The 23303-nt window shown below is 45.8% G+C and overlaps 1 protein-coding gene across 1 annotated transcript in view; it reads left to right on the top strand.

The window, feature by feature from the left end:
• Itgb3 (integrin subunit beta 3) overlaps positions 1-23303 on the top strand; it is a 53895-nt gene that overhangs the window by 5197 nt on the left and 25395 nt on the right. The window contains exons 2-6 of the mRNA XM_047547287.1: positions 9685-9770; positions 17938-18133; positions 19020-19272; positions 20701-20863; positions 21484-21645. Of these exons, the coding sequence (XP_047403243.1) occupies positions 9685-9770; positions 17938-18133; positions 19020-19272; positions 20701-20863; positions 21484-21645 (860 nt within the window). The remainder of the gene's footprint in view (positions 1-9684; positions 9771-17937; positions 18134-19019; positions 19273-20700; positions 20864-21483; positions 21646-23303) is intronic.

Here is a 23303-nt window from a genome sequence, read left to right as displayed (position 1 = left end):
TGTGTGTCGGCATCTGCATATCAGAGAGAACATTCTGCCTTTGGTTTTTGGGATTGCCTTATTTCACTTAGTAGGATAGTCTCCAGTTCATCCATTTACTGGCAAATGCCATAATTGCATTATTTTTTATGGCTGAGTAATATTCCATTGTGCGTATGTACCACAGTTTCTTTATCCATTCATCTGTTGAAGGGCACCTACCTGGGTTGGCTCCATAGCTTAGCTATTATAAATTGAGCTGCTATAACATTAATGTAGCCATCACTCCCTGTTTTTTTATTTCAGTAGTTCATTCTCTTTGTTCAGTTAGTGAAGATGTTCAAACACTGAAGGAGAAAAAGATGAAGTACACATGTGAATCCTAAGAAAGTCAAAGGAGGGAGAGTCAACTTGCTCATTTTAATTAATTTGTTGCCATGTTCTACTCAGACATGTTCCCCTTGCATACAATGTCCACGCGTGCAGGCTTGTGCTCCTTTGCCGAAACTTGTGTTCTATGCCACTTCCTTTTATGAGGAAAAAAAAAAAAAATCTCAGGAAAAGAACTGTAAGTCTGGAATTTAAGAACCCACATTCGCTTCTTGGCTCTGCAGCCTTTTCATGAACTTGCTGGGTGACTTTGAACAAGTCATCTTACCTGTAGGCCGCGGTCTTTTGGAGTCTCAGGGGCTGAGAAGCAGGTGAAGGGGGAGATGAAGGAGAGTCTTTAGTCGTTCCTGTCCCTCCCTGTTCTGCTGGAAAAGTTCCTTCTTTAACGGATTAACTTGGAATTTCACATAAGGGTTTCTTTGGGAGGCGGGAAGAGAAGTCCTGTGCTAGAGGAGAACTCCAGAAGCTGGCAAAGGCATATTTGGTAGCCACTTAAGAAGTCCTGTAGTCACCCCAAGTCTCTCTGCTAGTGGACTTCTAGGGTAGCAGAAAAATGGGTCTGTGGGATCCACTGATGGTTCCAAACCCTCCTCTCACCGGCCGCCACACAGGTTGGCTCCGAATCAGACCTTCGCTGGAGCCCACTGTGAGAACGTGTTTGACCGGCCTCCCTAAGGCAGAAGGGAGCTTGGTGTCCTTCTCCCAGGACTTGTGCAAGTTGGGAACAGACCAGCCTCTGGAGGTTCCTGAAGGCTGTGGGAGCAGGCAGTTAAAGTTCACTTTTTTTTTCTTTTTCAGTCTCTTCTATTATTATTATTGACCAACAAACAAACATTGTGTATGCTTGTGACATGCGACATGCTTTGAAATATGACACCTAGCGGAATGCTAAATCAAGCTCCCTGACAGGAGCATCACCTCAGGTGCTTAACACTCGTGCTGAGAACACTTAAAATCTGCTCTTTTAGGTAAATGAGATACGCGCGATTATTAACTCTAGTCACCATGTTGCACAGTAGATTTCTTGAACCTGTTCCTCCTGTCTAACTAAAATTTTGTATCCTTTGGCCAGTGTCTTTCTATGCTCCCTGTCCCCCCAAATTCATCCTCTCCCTCCCACCCAAATTTGGGGGTCCAAGAATCTACTAGGTTTTGATGCCAAAGGTGCAGTAGAAAGCCCAGTGGGCTCTGGGGGGCCTGCATTAATGAAGGTAAATGCAGAAAGGAGGCAGAACAGAGGACATTTAAAACTAGCTTTAATTTTATTTTAATTTACAGAAGTAATTCCGCTTGTTAAAAAAAAAAAAAGTCAGGCAGTACAGAAATAAGATACAGTGGAGCTGGGGATGGTGGCGCATGCCTGCAATCCTGTTTACTCGGGAGGTTGAAGCAGGAGGATCCCAAGTCTGCAGCCAGCTTTGGCGAGTTAGGAGACATTCAACAACTTAGTGAGACCCTGTCACAAAAAATAAACAGAACTGGGGATGCAGCTCAGTGCACACCAAGCCCCCCTGGCTCTCCTGGGTATGATTCCCAGCACCAAAAAAAAAAAAAAAAAGACAACGAAATACAAGTTCCTCATAGTCTAGTTCGTAGATATAACAATGGTGATCCACAATAGGATCATTGTCATTTAATAATATACTCTAGTCATCTTTAAAAAATTTTTTTAGTTGTAGATGGACACAATACCTTTGTTTATTTTTATGTGGTGCTGAGGATGGAACCCAGTGCCTCACACGTGCTAGGCAAGTGCTCCACCACTGAGCCACAACCCCGGCCCCTCTCGGCATGTTTTAATGTCACCGTATTGCTGTCCATTATCTATTCCAAGAGCTGTATGGTTCTAGCCCGAGGCAGACTCTTGGAGGGCTGTATCAGAAGTCATTTAACCAACTTCCTGTTGGCAGTCACTGGAGTCGTTCCCAATGACTACAAAGTATTATTTGCCATTACAGATAAAGTTGTAGGGATATAACCTTATTCATCTATTATGCACTTTGGGTCAAGTTTTTCTACAGACTGAACTACTTGAACTTAAGTCACTGGGTCAAAAGGCATGGATATGTATTTATTTACCTGCTTACTTATTTTGCAGGGCTGGGGTTGAACCCCAGGCAAGTGCTCTACCACTGAGCCACACGTGCAGCCTAATTTTTCTTTTTCTTTTCTTTCTTTCTTTTTTTCTGTTGCCCAGGCTGGTCTTGAACCCCAGGGCTCTAGTCATCTTTCTGTTTTGGCCTTCTGAGTAGCTGGGAGATCAACAAACTCAGCATGGACATTTAAAATTTTAGTAGATGTCGACAAATTTTCTTCCAAAATAGTCAAACCAGTTTGCCTTCCAGTTGTCCTTCTTCTCAAGGCTGGCTGGCGGTAAGGGTTGGTGACAGCCCTGCTGCTTGCTGTCCTTAGGAGACATGAGCGGGGGAGGAAGATCCCAGGCTGGAAAGCTGGATGCCAAGGTCACCTCCCGGGTGCTGCTGGGCCGGGCCTTACACAGAGCTTGGTACGGGCCTGCCTCTTTCATATACCGCATGAGTCAGATGGGAGGTGGGGCTGGTGCTAATAAAATTTTCCAGAACTCTGAAATGCAAGACTTCAGATGTGAGTTATGCCGTTAGGAAGAAATGGCCCCTGGTGCATGGTGGGAGGGGGCTTGGACCCTGGGATGGCAGACCACCTAGAGTACCACGTCGCCCTGTTGACGGTTCTAGTGTTTGAAAGACTGCGTATAGCAGGGGCCAAGGGCACATGCAAGATCATCTAATCCAACATGATTTGTCTTACAGAAAAGTAGAAAGGGAATTCCTGCGAGGCGAAGGCCTTTCCTCCAAGGTCTCTGGGGCATTGGTGGGGTCTAGCCCTGGGGGCTCTTGTTTCCTGGCCAGAGTGATTCCTTCCCTGCATTCTGTCGGGGACAAGGTGTCCTCTCGTGTCTGGCCCTGAGGTGGAGGGGAGGAAGGCGGACATACCTGGTGCAAGAAGCGACTTGAGTGAAGATAAGGGGACGGGAACTGGACGTTTACTGAGCATCTACTGTAAATGACTCTTTCACACACATTACCTCATTTAATCCAGAGGCTGGCTGATGTGGCAGGGTTAAACCTGACAAATACTAGGGAGCAGTTACAAATTCTTAAATAGAGATGTGATGGCCTCGGAGAGAGCAGCAGTGAGATGCAGGCACAGGTCTGGGGTCATATGGCCAGTGGGAACGGCACAGGTGGCTTTAGAGCCCTGGTCTCCTGCTGGTCTGCATGCTCCTCCTACCATGTCCACCATGCCCATTGTTTAACTGCCCCTACCTCATCAGGTTTCTCCAGGGCTGGCTGTTCATTTTAGACAAGCCATTCAGAAGATGGGACTCTGCCCAGGATGGGCTTTATGTAGTCTTCAGCACATGACCATCTAATTAACTCTGTTAGAGGTGATAAGCAGACACGATCTGGCTTCACTTTGAAGGACAGGGCCTACTGGCTGAAGGGTCAGTGAACGGGGACGGCCCAGTAGTCAAAACATTTGAGCCTTGTCCAAGGGTTCTTGCTCAGGCCCGAACCCTTCCTACCCTTGCCTCATGCCCCACGTGCCATCTTTCAGCAAGTCCTTGGAACACACCTAGCATCTGACCACTCCATCCACACCACTACCATTCAAGTCCAGACCACTGCCATCTCTTGCCTGGATTATTTTAATAATGTTCTAATTGGTCTCTTTGCCCTCTGGCCTCCCTACTCTATTATTCTCCACTCAGCAACTGGGCTGAGCTTTTTCTGCTCACTTCTGCTCAAATCCCTCTAGGGGCTCTCACTGGAGAATATGTGGAGAATGAAGACCACCCTTGCTACCCTGGTTTGTAGCTTCCAAGTGTTCTGATTCGTGTTTCTCCATCCTTCTCTCTGCCTTCTTCTTTGTTTCTCTCTCTGCTATTTCTTCAAAGGACCGAGGTCCACCCAACACTGGTTTTGCGTTCCTTCTGAAGTGCTGGTTCCCTTGATCTTCCCATGATTCATTCAGTCCTTTTTTTTTTTTTTTTTAATAACTTTATTTATTTATTTGGTTCTGAGGACCGAACCCAGTGCCTCACATGTGCTAGGCAAGCACTCTACCACTGAGCCCCAGTCCCAGCTCCCCACGATTTACTCTTGAACATCATTTTGGAACATGAGCTCTTTGGAGAGGGCTTCCTGACTACTTTCTCTAAAGGGGACACCCCTGTCCCCTTGCTTGCTGTTCCTTTATCCTGCTTTATTTTCTTTAAGCATTTGCCACTGTTTGAAATTGTGCTTTTTTGCTGTGTATGATTTTGTTAGCAGTCTCCTCACCAAAATATAAGCTTAACAAGAATGGGGGCTTTGTTTAGTTCATCAGGGTGCCTCCGCACCCATGAGAGTACCTGGTACAGGCAGGTGCCTAAGGGATGTTTGTTGAGGGAAGAAAGGAATCAGTGAATGCTGATGTCATTGAGATATATTGGTAGGAAGGTATAAGGCTAAAGTAACCATTTTGCTGACTTTATCCACAAGTGGATTAAATACAGCAAAGTTTTCAGTGCAGGCTGGCTTATTGCAGGGCACTACTTTTCAAAATTATGTCATATGTATTAAGGAAATGCAAATTTCATTTTGCTAGGTTCTTAGGGATTCTGAAACAAAGTACCACAAACTGGATGTCTGAAAACAGCAGAAATTTATTCTCTCTGGAGGATAGAGGATAGATATCTGAAATCAAGGTGTTAGCAAGGCCTTGTTTTCTGAGACTCTGGGTAAAATCCTTCCTTGTGTATTCTTAGCTTCTGGTGGTGGCTGGAATCCTTGGTGTCCTTGACTTCCATCTGCAACTCTGGCTGTTGTCACATGCCGCTATTCTCTCTGTGTCGTTACATGGCGTTTCTTTCATTTTATAAGGACACCGGTCATGTTGGATCAGTGCCCACTCTAATGATCTCATTGAATACCTCTGCAAAGTCCCTATTTCCAAATTCTGTACTGGGGATTAGGACATAAATATCTTTTGGGGGGTATAATTCAATCCATAACACATTTTAATATTGGTGGAGGCAAATTACACACAAGTACTTTCTAACGTTAAAGACTGAATTTAATTGACTCAGATGCATTTCTTTTTTCCTGTGTATTGGGGATCGAACCCAGAGCTCTGCACATGCTAGGTGAGTGCTTTACCACTGAGATGCACACTGCTCCTACCTACCTATTCCTGGAGGGCCAGGGAGTCTCTGTTTTACCTTTGATTGGGTCTGTCTTCTTGTTGTTGCCATCCTAGGGATTGAATCCAGGCCCTCGAGCCTGCCAGGCTAGCGCTCTATCACTGAGCTACCTCCCCAGCTCTGTTTATTTTATTTTGAGACAGGGTCTCGATAAGTTGCTTAGGGCCTTGCTAAACTGCTGAGGTTATCTTTGAAGTTGTGATCCCAGCTGCCAGCCCCTCCCACCACTGGGATTTGTAATCCCAGTATGCGCCACCACGCCCGGCCACACTTTGTTTTTGGAAAAGTTTAGAATCTCTGAAATCATACTATGAATCATACTATATTATGCATACTACATCCATAACCTTAGATTTGATGAACTGTGGTAGTTTGGATTCCTTAAGACTTTGGGTGATGCTTTTGCTCAGAGCACAGAGGTGTGCATTGCCTTGAATTCTACCTTCTCTCTCCTTTCCCTTTCCTTGGGTTACTGAGCTATAGTTACCTTGAAGGAAGGAACAAAAATAGACTTTCTTTGAAATATGCTCCATAGAAACCACTTGTGCACTCACAGGGCAGTTCATGCAAGAAGTTTTGTTCTTCAGTGAGTCACCCAGCCAGGTATTGGGAACTGATCAAAGGTCAGTGGCAGGACTGAGGATCCAGGCCAGAATCCCTCTCTGACAGACAGTAAGAGAGATGTCCATAGCGCTTGCAATACAGACGGTCTCCCCTGCCCTCTGAACACTGTTCACTCTAACTTGGCCCTCTCCCGAAGTCCCCTGGCCTCATCAGGGTGGCCTGTTCCTGCATTCTGACATCCTGTTTTATTGGACAACATGTCCCCAAAATAGCCCTCGTTGACGCATGTGATTTCCACTGGCTCCAACTCTCTTCCTTGTTTCCTTTTTTTCTCTATTTTTCCCACCCTTTTTCTCTGCTCTGGTTCTGTGAATCAGGCTGACGTGCCAAACCACAGCCTTCGACTTCTACTTTCCAGGCAAACTTCTTGGCTGGCCTTGCCTATCTTTTTTATTGGCCGTCTTGTCTTGGCCATCTCTCCTAGATTGGATTTTTGAATGCTAATATTCCTAACTCCATTTAGAAACCAGATCTGATAACTGGTCATTTTACCTGAGCCTGATACTTTCTGCTTCATGCTCTCAACCTGACCCCTCTGTTTGGGTGTACTTGGCTTTGTGTCTAGTGTTTTATAAAAAGGGACTGGGGTTGTGATTCAGTAGTAGAGCACTTTCCTAGCACATGTGAGGCACTGGGTTCAATCCTTAGCACCACATTAAAAAAATAAAGTTATATCCACATACAATTAAAAAAATATTAAAAAAATGGTATCTTCAAGGACAAAAAAAAAAAGTAAAAACATTCATTTGCCTAAAATAGCTTAAGACTAAGGATAAAAACAGCAACAATGAAAACAACGGCAATTGTAGCAGGAGTGTTTATTGGGCATTTTCTGTGTGCCAGCTGTTATGCTCAGCAATGCTCCGGGGACTTGTTCTTTTAATTCTTACAACTATCTCCTGAAGATCAGGCCCAGTCTGTCTTGTTTTGCTGCGCTGGATAAACTGTCAGAGGAAAGAGGCTATAGCAGTTGTTCATCCTTTTCAATGACATTGTGTTGAGGATCCCCACTTCTCTAGGAGAGCCATGTCTGGGCCCCAGCGGCTGAGCAGGAACACAGGCTTTATGAATGACTGAAAACCCAGGTCCAGACTCCTCACCCATTTGCAGGATGGTGGGGCGGCCTCGAATCAGCAAGGGCCCAACTGGGAGACTTCTGATGAGTCAAGTCACTTTGAACCCGCTGCATTCCAGGGAACCTACCCTAAGTGGCAGGACTTGGTGGGGAGATCATGGAGGGATCATTGGTTCTCACAAATCAAAGTCAACCTGTGATTCATTAAAAACAAGGGATAAAGGGGAGTGGGTAACCATGACTCCAGGGCATGACTTCCTAAGGAGCAAATCCAGCCTCTCAGCTCCTCATCTGGGGTCAGGGACCGCTCATGCACTAGGAGGGGCCTGCTGTTTTTTATTTCACATCTGGCAAGGCTGTCTTTTGTGGTTATGAATCAAGGACTCATAGGGAAATGCTAACTTGAGAATGAATGGCTGGATAAATGGACAGACTGGGAAAAGTTTTCAGAAACAATCCGATAGTGCCCACGCTTCCCACAGTCCTCTGCCTTTCCACTCTCTGCTGTTGCTTTGTGCTTCTTCTCTCCCTTGTGAACATCCATGGCGTTTATATCCAGAATTAGTTCCTGGATGCCAGTTCTCATGGCAATTCCCCAAAGAGAGGGAGTACCTAAAATAGTTCAGGCGAGGTTCCTTTCTGAACTTTTCTGATAGGACAAATGAAGGGGGCTATGTCCACCTCTGCCTGGGGAGAGAGCAACTGTGAGGCCCAGACATGGCCAGGCAGCCCTGGCAGGGAGAAGCCTTGGTTGCATTGTTGATTCTGAAGGTTGAGATATCCTGATCGTGGCTGCGCTGGGAAGATCAGCTTCCATTCTTCCATTTCAGATTTTGTCTGGCTGAGGGATACCTCACCTTTGAGGTGACCCTGTTTGCAAAGCAGTAAACCTAACCCTGGAAGGTTACTTTTTCACAGAAATCACTGGCATTTTTGCTGGATAAGAATCATGCCGACTGTTCTCATAAAAAAACCATTTACATCGTCTTTGGTTTTCTGCAAGTTGACCTCTATTCTTACAGAGTTGTGAAGTGTCCTAATCAATAGAACTCAAACAAAGGTTCATACCTCCAGGAAATCAAATATCCCTAGCCCTGGTAGGTCGTTTTCTAAATGTATTTTGTCGGGGTGTTGGGATGGAAGGAGCTTGGTCACACTTTAATAAAATAGACTGGGATGTGTAGTTTGGTGAGAAGTTTGGGGAATATTGGAAAAGTACTCACTGGGGACAATTTCCCCAAAACATAGAGTTGCTGGTCTTCACAGCTGGGGTCAAAGGAGGCCCTTTAGAAAACTGGATAATGCAACTGTCAGGATAACTGAATGGATCTTTCTTCATTCTAAGGAGGAATGGGTCTTCCTTACTCTGTGTCTTATACTGGAAAAGGCCTCCCTGAGGTCACTGCAGGAAGAGGGGGTTTACTTGGCTGAGGCCAGGGAGGCCGAGCTGGGGAGCAGGGAGGGTAGCACCTTCTGCATAAGCAGATGCCTGGGTTTTGCTTCCTGGCTCAGGGCTATTTTTGTCCTCCTTGCTGTCCCTGCTTCTCACCCCCCCCCCCCCCAGGATTTTCCCTGTCAGTCTGAGGACTGTTCACATTAGAATGGCGTATTTTTGTGTACCCCTTGGCTCACCAAATTCTTAGAGAAATCCTGTGAGGCAGATACGTCATTTCATAGAGAATAGGCGGGTTGCCCAAGGCTATAACATGGCTACTACAGAGAGCATTTGGAATTCAAGCGTAGGCCTTACTTCCAATGCCCGAATTCCACCATCTTCCAGTCTCTACCAGTCGACTTTTTCTAACATTTCTATAGTTCTCTGGAGCATTTTATGCTTGGATTCCAAGATACCTGTATTGGGAAGCTTAAGAAGTTTTCAGATTTCCTTTCCCCTACTAGACCAATGGGACACTGCCACTAAAGTCACCCTGTCCTCCCTACCCCTCGCCATACTTGGGCTGTGCTTGTTGTTGGTGCCTCTGGGCCTGGGCTCCTCTGTATTGTGGCTGTGAATATGACTTGGGTAACTGAAGAGGACTTGCCATTACTCTGGGCTTCCTCATATTTTCACTTGCACAATGTAGGCATCAAGCCAGTTGTTAATTAAGCCAGTTGTGATCAGATACTTGGGACCATGTCTCAGCCACATCCCATCACTTGTCATCCTGTGACCTCGTCAGCTGAGGGTGGAGATGAGTTTCCCTTAAACTTTTTCATTCTCTTTCTTCCTTACTAATACCCTGTTTGGTAGAAATCTGTGGCATGATTAAGACGTATTTGTGTGCACTTGAGAGCTGTGAACCTGGGTGTTTGGAAAGTTGGGAAGGATGGGGCAGACCAGTTACTTCACTGAGCCAGATCAGGTGCTAATGCTCTTATCTCTCTGTTGCAGGGCCCAATATCTGTACCACAAGAGGGGTGAGCTCCTGCCAGCAATGTCTGGCTGTGAGTCCTGTGTGTGCCTGGTGCTCCGATGAGGTGAGGAATGGACACTGCACCTTGTTCTCCCTGACATAGACACAGACCCATTAGGTTATCTCCTTCCTGCTAAATGCATAGCAAGACCCTTCTGAGCAAGACTGGGGTGAAGCCTTCCCACTGATGGATGTCGAAGAGCTGTCATTGGAACGTTGCTGGGAGTGCTGCCCAGTCTCCTGGGAACCCCCCCCGCCCCCCCGCCCCCCCCCCCCCCCCCCCCGCAGCCAGTTCAGTAGGGCTTCTGGCCTGGTTGTAACCATTGCTGCCCGTTACCACCTTTGCTTACCTTTTGTTGGGGTGGGACATTCCAGGGAAGAGGGCCCTCCAGTCCCAAAGGAGAGACAGAAGGGGTGTAGGGGAGCTGTCTTGTTTCTTTCTTTCAGAACCTCAAAAAAGGCAAATAGAAGAGGAATCTTGCACCTGTGTGGGGCATTTGGTGGAGGGTATTTCTTCTTCCCCTCTCTCTGATGGCCTCTTTCTCTTCTTTCCCTCCTTCCTTCCCTCTTCTAGGTGTCAATGAGAGAAGGAGCTGGGCCCATTGGTGAGGATGGGAGGGTGATGGGAAAGGGTTAGCTTTGTCTACTGAGGGTTTGTTGTGTCTGGGGCCCTAGGGAATGAGTGTGTCTGAGCAAATGCTATGTTTGTGGCTGGGTTGGGAATGTGGAGCTGACAAGGCTGCGGGTGGGGGGATGTGGATGGACATGGCTGGAGAGATTCCCAACCATTAGAGTTTGAGGCTGACTCATGGGCCACTGGCAGGTGGTTACCTGAGCTCCTGGCCTGTCTGCTACTCAGCTACCGGAGATATCCTCTGTCACTCACTCAGCATGTCCCTCCCTCTACAGTTTTAAGGGCCTTTCATTCCCTCTGCTTCTTTTCCTGATTCACTGATTTTCCTAAAAAGGCAACCTCCCAGGCAGACTGTGGGGGAAGGGAGCCGGGAGGCGGTGTTTACCCCCAGGAGCAGGGCTGCCAGAGCACTGAGGCCAGCCCCACATGCTGCTTTAGCCTCTGCGCCCTTAGGCACAGAACCGGGAACTGCTTCCCCAGGCAGCTGCCCAACATCTGGGCCACACTGACTTCATTTAGTAAATGAAACATTCCCGGGGGCTGGGAGTGGGAGGTGTGGGGGAGGGTGAGTCCTCCTCCCACACCCCCAGGTGCCCCTCCCCTCTGGGCAGAGCTGCCTGCTTAAGTGTCTCGTGGCTTCCTCCCTTTTCATCTGCCCTCTCCTCCTTCCTCTGGTCACCATCATGATGCTGTGAAGCTTCTTTTTATAAGAAAGTTGCACTTCTGCAACTGAATCCTAGAAGGGGGAGCTGATGCAGAGGTATCGGGTTTGGATTGGATGGCCTAAAACTGGTGGAACAGAGAGAAGCCCTGTGTCCCTCATTTCCTCCTCCTCCTTCCCTCCTTTTCAGCCCAAAGCAAAAAAAAAAAAGGCAGGCAGCTCTGGCCCAGAAAGTCTGGGAGGAAAAAGGAAACATTCTTGGAAGTTCTGTCCTGTACCCCTTCTCTTCCCATTTTTCACCCTTCTTGATCTGCTAGGGCTTAGGTCTGACCAGATGTCGCTTTCAGAACATGTGACCAGATTTCAGAGATGCAAACATGGAGTATTTATGGGTGATCATGGTGAGTCCTGTCCTCTGGGGCAGGCTGGGAGAAGGCAGGAGTGGGGGTGCAGGGTAGGATCTAAGTATGAAGTTGGGCCCGTCTAGGAATAGGAAATGGGAACAGTTAAGACCACAGAAAACTAACGAGGGGAGGTAGAAAGGCCTAGAGATATTTCCCTGGAGGATGGAACATAAATGGAAGCAGGGGAGCACAAACTTTAGTGAATGACTACAGCAAAGGGCGGAGGACCCCAGTGTGATGCAAAAATGTGTCAGCCAGGGAGGAAAGAGATGGGGATCCAGGGCTGTAACCCTTGCGTGGGTCCTCCCCTGCACAGCCAAAGATGGGCTGAGGCTGCAGCTTGGTGCTTCTGTGCCCCATGCCTTGACTGTTCCAGGCGATGCTGGCAGTGCCTGGAAAAACAACTGGTTGGGCTCTGCTTTCCCTTGGTCCTTAGAGGACAGCCGCTCTTGGGTGTGTAGCGAGTGCTTGGCTGGGTAATAGGAAAACGTAGCCAACGGGCTTGAGCACAGCGTTTTGGGCCCATCTGCATAGGGTGTGTTCTTGGAGGGTTGGATACTGACATGGTTGGGTTGGGGTGTCGTGCTGCCTCTGGTGATACATCTAGCAAAAGGCCAGCTTCATGCAGAAATTCAACTTGTCATGTTGGTCCCAGTTGGCACCATGCTAGAGCCTAGCTAGACCTTTCCAGACTCACCTGGTGGTGAAAATTACCCGAGGTGCTTGTTAAAAATAAAGGTTTGCAGGATGGACCCTGAACCTCTTGCATCAGAATGGGTTGTCTCGGCAGCAAGTTGGACTAACATTGCTCATCGAAAGAACTGATTGTTGGTCAAGGAGAATGGAGGCAGAATCGAGGTTGCCAGTCAAATACTCATGAGTTTTCTTTTGTCTTAACTGTTCCCATTTCCTATTCCTAGACTGACCCAACCTCATACTTAGATCCTACCCTGCACCCCCACTCCTGCCTTCTCCCAGCCTGCCCCAAAGGGCAGGACTCACCATGATCACCCATAAATACTCCATGTTTGCATCTCTGAAATCTGGTCACATGTTCTGAAAGCGGCATCTGGTCAGACCTAAGCCCTAGCAGATCAAGAAGGGTGAAAAATGGGAAGAGAAGGGGTACAGGACAGAACTTCCAAGAATGTTTCCTTTTTCCTCCCAATTAAATTTGGGTTAAATGACAAATGATTGTTAGTATACATATGTCCCAAATAGCTGCTAACTTTGGCAACCCTAAGGTGGAGGAGCTGCTCGGACTTGGTATGCAGGCCAGGGTGTTCACTGGGAGGAGGCCCAGCTCATCCTCCAGTTGCTAACACAGTGTTGTTCTCACTTCCTGTTGCTCTTTCTCTCTACTTGTTTTTAACCTGGGGAATAAATGTCCATCCTGAGAGTTTGGCTTCAACTTGTTATTGTAAAAAACATCAACAACGATGGGATAAAATTAAGAGCTCTTCTCTCCTTGTAAACGAGGAAGTATGATAACCCACAGCTACAAACTCCAGTGTCTTCCTCTCCTCTCCTTCTTTCTCTTCTCTCCCTACTTCTCTCTCTTTGCATGTTCAAGTGAGTTCTTATTCTCACCAGATGAGCCAATCAAGATGGCAGTGTTAATTTATTTGGATTGGAGATGGTTTTGTAGCTCTCTGGAGTGAAAAAAAAAAAAAAAAATACTAGGGCATATTGCCCCTTGCTTTCTTTCAAGGAGAATATGCAATAACAGTAGTAGTTACAATGGTAATTGTAGACAAGTGTCACCTTCTATTCACTTTTTTAAAGAAAAATTTTTAAATAACTTTATTTTATTTGGGTTTTTTTTGTATGTGGTGCTGAGGATCGCACCCAGTGCCTCATGTGTGCTAGGCAGACGCTCCACCATTGAGCCACAATCCCAGCCCTTTTATTTGTTTAAATCATATCCAAAAGGATTTGATCATATTTGACTTATAGTGAGACATTTGTATTTTGAAAGCCTTTCATGCTCACACAATTATTTTATCTCCTGACCAATCCTGTGAGGTAGGTAGCATAATTATTCATGCTGCACTTTACCAATTTCCAGAACAGGATTAATGGGGAATGGTACCAAGAGCATGTGTCACCCTCCCAGGAAAGGAAGGCGATCCACCCGCTCACGCAGCACATGGGGCCACACCTCCCACCTCTGTGCTCCGCATCTTCCCCTGGGTCTTGGCTATTTTTGTCCTTTTTGTGTAACATCTGGTTTCACTGAAAATGGAACCTTCATATCCGCCTCCTTAGAAAGGAGTAACCTGGAGACATCCCTTCTACCATCTCTGCCTGGGTCATTCAGAAAGGGAATGTCGCTCGAGGGTGTTGAGGTCACTGCCGTGGTGTCCTGGAGGCTCTCGGGGAGAGCTAGGCTGATGAGCAGGCCTATTATGTTCTTGACCTCTGATGTCAGGGACCACAAGGGGCGGTAGGGTAGGAAGCAGTTTTTGTTTTCCAGTGTTTATTTTTCTTCGGGAATTCATACTGAATTGGAGGGACTGTCAGCACGTCTTTGCACTTGAGACCCTATTCTAATTAGGACTGCCACAGTAGAGAATGGGAGTAAGGGAACCTCCCTCAAGAACATCCTCCGCCTTCACTGAAGCAGCCTGAAGATACCTGATGGCTTGCAGTTCTCCCCACCCCCAGATCTCTCCTCCAGCATCTGCCTTGTCCTGGAAGGGATCAGCTTCCTGTGGCATCTTTGGTGATCCAATCATTGCCTTTTTGGGAAGGTTTTCTCAGGCTTTGTGGGGGAGTTGCAATAAAAAATAAGGGTAGGGTGTGTGTGTGTGTGTGTGTGTGTGTGTGTGTGTGTGTTTTGGTACAAAAGAGACTATTTTCTGAGGGAGAAGGGTTGGGAGAGATGGGTAGGGAACCAGGGAGACTGGGCACACAATCTGAAGTGTCCAGGAGTTCTTCCTACTACTATTCTGTACCTGATCAGAGCTGAACACGGGGAAGAAGGTTTCATCTCAGAGTCGTGGATGGACTGTGATGCCCCTGTTGTGATATCTGCAGCTGGAAGATTAAGTGTTATGCCCTGGTTCCCATTGCTGAGGCCACTTCTCTGCACTTACACCCGAGAAACTAAGACAGAAAAAAGAAGCTGTTGGCTTCCAGAAACTCTTTGCTTTTTGCTTGGGCCGTGGATGCTCCTGATGCAACTTCTCATGTTTCTATCCATGTGGGAAGGACTTCAGCTTATCTGAGGGGTTGGACTGGAGAGACAGAGGGACAGGGATTTTAAGCATCAGGGGATATTGAGTTTTTGAGCTTAGTGGCTCGCTGAGGCTCAATTCCACTCCTGGCATGTGGCCACCAGGTCACATAAGCAGACTGAGGAGGAAGGACATTATCCATCCTTCCCCACACCTCTCGCATCCCCGTTTTGCATCTTGCTCCCTACCCGGGGCATTCTCCAGTGTGGCTGTTCCTAGGACCATCCCGTCCCACACCCCTGCTTCTCTGCCTTGACCCCCACTCTTTATGGCTTTCAATAAAACCTATTTCATGAGGATAACTCATACAATCTAGTTAGCATCTCAGTGTGTCCCTTCCTAGCTCTGTAACTTTGGGCTTGTTACTTAGCCTCAGATTTCTTACCTGTAAGACTGGGCTCCTCATTTGTGAAGGCTCCAGGTCTCAGGTTCCTCACTCGTAAAATTATATATAATAGTTCCAGCATTACAGAATCATCAGGGGGATTGCAGTGATCTATATCAAGTGCTCATCAGAGTACCTGTGTAAGTGCTCAATAAATGTTAATGCTGGCTATTTTGGCCTGTTGGTATGGGATATACACCTGATTTGTAGAAGTGGTTGTGAGGGTGGGTAGGAGACCCAGAAGGCCTAGACATTGTGAAATTGGTTCAGGTGTTGCAGAATTCTCATACAGAGAGATGGGACACCGAGGTTTTTAGCCAGGAAGCAGTGTTTATTAGAGCTGGCATGGCCCAGCAGATGTGAATTCAAAGTCTGAGCCCCCAGCACAGTGGAGACTTGCTTTATATACCCTCTGTTAGTTTTCCCTTTACATGTTAGCCCTGTTGTCTCCCCTGTGTGGTAACGTACATTCTGATTGGTTGTTCTACCTATAAGAGTTGCCACAGAGCTGCACATGGGCAGGTAGATACTGATTGTGCCATGTTCCTTCCCTCTGTTCCGGGAGGGCTCTTACCACCCAGGGAGGGTTTATTAGCTTTCTGCTCATCCCCTTAAGTTGGCAAGGAGACTTCATGCACATACGCCCACATGGTGCTGGCTAAAGGGACTGAAAAATTGTCCAGCCCCCCACACCCCCGCTGAATAGGTGAGGAAACTGGGGCTCAAAGTGACTTATCTGAGGTCACATGGTCAACTCATGGTAGACCCAGATGGAGCAGGTGTAGATGCACCCAGAGCCCCACAGGGCGATGAGATACAAATGAGGGTTTCTGGAAGGGTGTTTAATTTGTTCTTTGTCCAGATCGAAGGAGGAAGGACTGGACAGACTCTGGCATTACACTATTTCCCAAATGTGTGAACTTTATTCATAATTAATTTATCCAGGAACTATTTATGAAGCATCTCATAATAGTAGCTGACATTTATGGAGCACTTACTGCATGCATTGTCTTATTTAGCCCCAGTTGCCATTTCTTTAAGGAAGGAACTACTATTATTTTTATTATTAGTTCTTTTAAAAGTAATTTTTTTTTTTTTTTTTTTTTTGCAGTGCTGGGGATTGAACCCAGGGCCTTGTGCTTGCGAGGCAAGCACTCTACCAACTGAGCTATATCCCCAGCCCTAAAAGTAATTTTTTTAAAAAGCATTCTCTCTTTTTTTTTAACCTTCATTTGTTTATTTATTTTTATGTGATGCTGAGAATCAAACCCAGTGCCTCATATGTGCTAGGCAAGTGCTCTACCACTGAGCCACAACCCCAGCCCCTAAAAGTAATTTTAATTGTGGTGAAATCTTCATAATAGGATTTACCATCTTAACCACTTTAAGTGTACAGTTCTGTGGTATTAAAAACATTCACCAGCTCAATTCACCATAGCCAGATTGTGGAACCAACCTAGATGTCCTTCAATTGATGAATGGATAAAGAAACGGTGGCATATATATACAATGGAATATTACTCAGCCATAAAGAATGATAAAATTATGGTATTTGCAGGCAAATGGATGAAATTGGAGAATATCATGCTAAGTGAGATAAGCCAATCTCAAAAAACCAAAGGAGGAATGATCTCGCTGATAAGCGGATGATGACACATAATGGGGGGTGGGAGGGGTTAGCGTTAGGGTTAGGGTTAGGTTTAGGGTTAGGGTTAAGGAGGGTGGCAAGAATGGAGGAAGGAAGGACTGTATAGAGGGAAAAGAGGGGTGGGAGGGGTGGGGGGGAGGGAAAAAATAACAAAATGAATCAAACACCATTACCCTATGTAAGTTTATGATTACACAAATGGTATGCCTTGACTCCATGTACAAACAGAGAAACAACATGTATCCCATTTGTTTACAATAAAAAAATAAATAAATAAATAAAAACATTCACCATATTGTGAAACTATTACCATCATCCATCTCCATAACTTTTTGTCATGAAAAAATGGAAACTCCGTACTCATCTACTCATTGAAGAACAACTTTCCATACCAACTCTCATCCTAGCTCCTGGCAGCCGCCATTCTACTCTCCAGGGTTTTGACTGCCCTATGTACCAAGGGAGGGCTGCTATCTTTGTGTTACAGCTGAGGAAACCAGGCCTGGAGAGTTTGAGTGACTCCCTCTAGGAACCAATTTGTAGGTCGCAATGCTGAGATTTAGTCTCAGCCAGCCTACTCCTGGCCTCTTGTCCTGTATGCTTCACTATCTCCCCAAACTGCCTTCCCAGCCACCTTTGTTGTTAGTCCTGGCTTGCAGGTTGGGAAAAGAGAGGGAACAGGACACACAGAGCCCTGTTTTCCTGGGTCACAACCTAGTCAGTGTCTAACACAGTAGCTTCCAAACTGTTTCGACCTTTACCTACAGAAAGAAATATATTACATATTATTGTTTGTTATAATTTTTATAGCTCATTTCCCAATAAATAAAAGTTTCATGAAACAACACTTACTTTTATAATTTATATGCTTATCTATTTTTTATTTTATTCTATTACATTTTATTTCATGAGATGATGATTGTGACCCATCCACTAAATTGATTTTGAGACCACAAATGAGTTACATTTCGTAGTTGGGAAAATGCTGGTCCAAAAGTCATCTGACTATGTAGGCTCACTTCTTGCCTACCAATCCATGAACAGCCCTTGTGATGCCTCAGTTTCCCCTCCGTACATGGTCCTAGGGATTATCCTAGGAAGGGCCACACCAGTTCATTTATGCTGATGAAGGTCCTAGGGACTATCCCAGGAAGGACCATACTGGTTCATTTATGCTGGTTTAGCTCCAAAGTATGGAGTAAGTGCTAAGTCATCATAGCTCTGATTCCCTGGGCTTCCCCTTGGGCTCCTATCTTACAGGCCCTGCCTCTGGGCTCACCCCGCTGTGACCTGAAGGAGAATCTGCTGAAGGATAACTGTGCCCTAGAGTCCATCGAGTTTCCCGTCAGTGAGGCCCAAATCCTGGAGGCCAGACCTCTTAGTGACAAGGGTTCCGGAGATGGCTCCCAGGTTACTCAAGTCAGTCCCCAGAGGATTGCTCTCCGGCTACGGCCAGGTAGGTATGGGGCTTATCTTGAGGAGATACCTGGGACAGGTGGGCATAAGGCACAAGGTGGAGGTCTGAGCAGGAAATCTTGGGGGAGTAGCTCAGAATGGATGTGGGATGGGAAGAGAAGCATGCAGGGGAAATGGAAGAAAATGGGAAGTTTTAGGATTTTAGTCAGAAGATCTGAGTTTGAATCTCAGCTCCCGCATGTATTAGGTATTTGGTTTTGGGCAAGTTACTTAAATTTTCTGACATATCAGGTGGTCAAAAAGCATTTGTTTCTTCTTCCCAATGCCCATTTTACCTAGTGTGTAGCTTCGTGCTGAGGTGTGAAAGAGATGAAGGATGAGAAAGCAATTTGTAAGGCCCTCTTTCATGGGAGAGAGAGATGGGGTGGGGCAGACAAAGTAGGGATGGGAGACTCTCAGAAAGAAGGAGGATGAAGCTAAGAGACAGACTTTTTTGAAGCACTGATTTTGACTTTTTGATTAAATTAACAAGAATATAAGAGAGACTTGCTATGTGCAAGGCACATGTCAGGTGCTATGGATTCAGAGAAGAGTAAGTTCCTGTCTTTTACAGAGTCTGGAGTGTAGTAATTACCAAAACTCCTATGACTCAGGATGTCGCGATGATAGACTCTTGGGATCCAGAGGATTAGACAGATGGGGATTTTAAGAGGGTAAAAAAAATCTTATACTGAAAAAGAAGATGTTAAAAACAGGAGGGTCAAGAGTTTGAAAGAGGAATATAATTATAAGGCAGGGAGAAGAGACCAGGGCTTCCAAGTTTAATTGATCAAGCAGTTGCTTCCCCCCCCCCCCACAATGACTTAATCACTTATTCAATCTCGGAAGGAGAAGAGGAGATAAACTAATATCTTTATGGCTTCCAGATGACTCGAAGAAGTTCTCCATCCAAGTGCGGCAGGTGGAGGATTACCCTGTAGACATCTATTACCTAATGGACCTGTCTTACTCCATGAAGGATGATCTGTGGAGCATCCAGAACCTGGGTACCAAGCTGGCCTCCCAAATGCGCAAGCTCACCAGTAACCTGCGGATTGGCTTTGGGGCCTTTGTGGACAAGCCTGTGTCACCATACATGTACATCTCCCCACCAGAGGCACTCAAAAATCCCTGTTATGAGTAAGTTCAGAAACTAGGGAAGCACCCCTCCCGCTTTGTTCCAGGCAGGTCCAAGACCTGGTCCCATTTCTACCTCTAGGTTTGCTTTGTTGGCTGCCTTCTGGCCAAACTAGAGCTCCTTTCTACTTGGTTTTCCATCTCACACACGGGCCAGCCTGGGATCTCTGTTGTGCCAATACAGTCCAAGGCTGATTGGAGGCCTAGAAAGAAAATGCATCAGCTTCTTGGTATTTGTCACAAATGTATTGGAGGCAGGAGAGAACAGGAAAGAAATGAGGTCAAAAGCAGAGGAATCATGCTTTTCGAAGGCTTGATTTTATTGTCATTATTATTATCATTGAGGGCATGGATTCTGCAGGGTTAAAATGCAAGAAATTAAATCCTAGAGATATTGAACCCTTTAAAAGTGTGTAAATTGATGAATAGAGTGTTTTGTTGTGCTGGGAATTGAGCCTAGGGTCTTGTGCATGGTAGGCAAATGCTGTACCACTGAGCACCCCAGCCCTGCGTTTCACACTTGAATTTATGACTGAATGACTTATTTAATTGGTGAAGAGTATGCAAATCCATGTACTATAGTAATTTAAAATGATGGTTACTAAGCCTGACAAGGTGTGTTTTGCTAATTTGCTTTTTAGTTTTCAAAGTTTTATGATACAGCTTTTTTCTCCCCCAGTAACATGTTTTAACCACTGAACCACATCCCTATCCCTTTTTATTTTTTATTTTGAGACAGGGTCTTGCTAAGTTGTTCAGCACCTCCCTAAGTTGCTGAGGCTGGCTTTGAATCTGCAATCCTCCTGCCTCAGCCTTCTGACCCGTGAGATTCCAGATGTGTACCACTGTGCCAGGCTGATACAACTTTTAACCTTCTGTCTGGGTTGTACTTTTTTCCAGAAAATACATCATCTATTAATTAAACAAGCAAACCATTAGTCTGAGGACAGCAATGTTCTTGTCTGGACATGATCTGTCAACTGATTGATGGTTCAGGGACTTTCATTTGCTATACTGTTATAGAGAACTGTTAATTATAAGGTCACAGCAACAACAACTCAAACCTCACTCTGGCTAAATTCCTACTTGCTTGAGCCTCACAGCAATCTTATGGGGTATGTGCTATTATGTCCCTGGTTTCCTGGGTTAGGTTTAGAGAGGTATGTTGAAGTTTACATGACTAGTAAGTGGGGGAGCTGGGATTTGAACTCAGGCAGTCTGGATTCATAGTTCACTCTCTTTTCTGCTAGGCTAGCTGAAGGTGAGGTTGAGATGAGAGGCTTGGCATCTGAACTGTCTGGGCTATTGTGATTGTGTGGAGCTGGCCTGGGCATAGTACAGTCTCTGTTAGTCCCATTCGCTTTCCCTTCCAATTCCTTACTACCCTTTCCTTCAGGGTGTCTGCTGAAGTTATCTCTCGTCCCTTCCCAGTATGAAGAATGCCTGTTTGCCTATGTTTGGCTACAAACACGTGCTGACACTGACAGACCAGGTGACTCGCTTCAATGAGGAAGTGAAGAAGCAGAGTGTGTCACGGAACCGGGATGCCCCAGAGGGTGGCTTTGATGCCATCATGCAGGCTACAGTTTGTGATGTGAGTTTGGAGGGCTTGGGTGCCAGGTGTGGTTGGCACAGATCAAAGTGGGGAAGAGGATCACCCTGGGGATTTCTGGTACAATCTGAGATAAGAACTAAGCTGAGCTTTGCACAGTATGAGTAATAAATTGCTTCTGATATGCAGTTCCTGCTTATATCTACTCCTTGACCAAAAGGGACAACTTTTTGAACCTCACTGATCCCAGATGTTTTCTGGAGAGAACATCTTGCCTTCTCTGAAATTATTTCGAAATCAAGGCTGAGTTAACTTAATCTCAGCAAAATGGATAGATGTTCAGATAGAATTTCTTCTAGCCCAGCCCAGCTCTAGGTGGGTAACATGACTGTCAATGGAAGTTATGTTTGGAGTTGAAGGAGTCATTTGGCTGTTTGAATTAATCAGCTATGAGACTATTTATTTTCCTAAGAAAACTCTGAATTCGAAAGCTCTAACTTGGATTCCAAGGAATAGGACTGAGGTCCTTCTCCAAGATGACTTATCCGGTCCTTCAGGCAGGCAGGTCCTTGAATCTTTGTTCTCTATCAATGATATGGCAGAAGTTGCTTTGTCTCTTTTACGTTTTTTTTTTTTTTTTTTTTTTTTTTTTTTTTAAACAGGAAAAAATTGGCTGGAGGAATGATGCATCTCATTTACTGGTTTTTACCACTGATGCCAAGACCCATATAGCATTGGATGGAAGACTGGCAGGCATTGTCCAGCCCAATGATGGGCAATGTCATGTTGGCCCTGACAACCGTTACTCTGCCTCCACTACCATGGTGAGACCTCTGGCACCACCCATGGTCCCTATCTACTATGGCTGCCCTCACCCAGGCAGAGACCTTGTATGAGTATGAAAATGATAGCCCTTTTCCTGGGCAGTGAGCAGTTCTAGCCAGCTCCTGCCTCCTGGACATTTCCATCCAGAGTTCAACCTGTGCAGCCATTACAGATGCCCTGACTGTGGTCAGCATGATCACTGCTTCCCCTGCCAGCCACACCACCAGCAGCATCATAGTATCCAGAATGTGTCTAAAGGACTCTACCAGGCCTAGCTGGACAACAGGCCTTCCTCCCTGCTCTGTGCAGATGAGCCCACATTTGGGATACTGTGTTCACTTGCGGTTATTGGGATAAGACAGAGGAAAAAAGAGACAAAGACCATCAAAAACACAGAGAGCAGGTCCTATAGGGAACCATTAAGGGACTTAAAGTCATTTAGCTTGAAGGAAAGAAGACCTGTGATGACTAAGCTGATATACAAGGAGACTTCTTATGAGTTTTTTTTTTTTTTTTTTTTTTTTAAGTTTTAGTAATTAACTATAGGCAATTCATTAAATAAGAGGAGAGGAGTTTAAATTGAAACAGGAGAGGTCGTAAGCCATAAGATAAATATGCTGATGCTCAGAGTCCTGATACTTTGGGTGTCTGGGAGGAAGTACAAACTCTTCATCTCTTAAAGATGGTTAATGAGCAACCATCTTATCAGGTAGCTTACAGGTGTCCCTGTGTAAAGGTGGGAGGCTGAGCAGGATGCTCTCGCGATCTCCCTGCAAGGTCTAGGATCCCATGGGTATGTTTACACTTTACCTCTCCCCCGTGTAGCTGGAGTCAAGGACTACCCCACAATGGGTGAGTCAGCCACCTTGACACTATTCTATGTAAGGAACTGGACAAGGAGCTTAGGGACATAAAAAAATACCCTACTCTTAGGGAGTTTTGGGGTTAGCTGAAAGGAAAGGACATATATATTATTAATAACACAAAAACAAGATGAATGCTGAATAGGTGGCACAGTTAGTAAGGCTACCAGTATTAGAAGGAGGATAGCTCCTCATGAGCTGGGACGGCCAAGGAAGGCCTCCTGGAGAAGGCAAAACTCAAGCCAGTTCCTAAGGATGGAGGTGGCTTACTAAAAGGAAGGCCATTCCAGGTGGGAGGAAGAGGGAAGAGGACAGGAGGTAAGCAATATTTGGAAAGAAAGGCTGAGACTTCATGGTGGAGGATCACAAGAGCCAGGTGAAGGTGTTTGTCCACTGCTCCAAAATGAGGCCTGACTTTTAGCTGCTTTATGGTTTTACTGCATTAAGTTTGAGTAGGAGGAAAGAGGTTAGTTTTGATGCCACTAGCCTGTAATTTTTCATCTGTCTCTGGAGCTCACAGCTGGGTTTGTGCTGCTATTTTACTCTTCTTGCTTATGTATTAGTAAATCATAAAGCAAACAGGTTTATTTGAGCTCATGGTTCTGAAGGTGCCACATCTGGTGATGGTCTTGTTGCTGGCAGAGTCTGGAGGCGGTGTGAGCATCACATGGCAAGAGTCAGGGAGCACATGTGTACATGGATGTCTCTTCTGGTCTTTCTCCCTCTTCTTATAAAGCCACCAGGATTCAATCATGGGGCTCCACCCTAATGACCTTATGTAATCCTAGTCCTTT

Source organism: Sciurus carolinensis, chromosome 3 (genome assembly GCF_902686445.1).
Source record: "Sciurus carolinensis chromosome 3, mSciCar1.2, whole genome shotgun sequence".
Classification (NCBI taxonomy): Eukaryota; Metazoa; Chordata; class Mammalia; order Rodentia; family Sciuridae; genus Sciurus; species Sciurus carolinensis.
The sequence above is the reverse complement of the archived record's forward strand: the minus strand, read 5'-3'. Positions and strand labels throughout refer to the sequence as shown.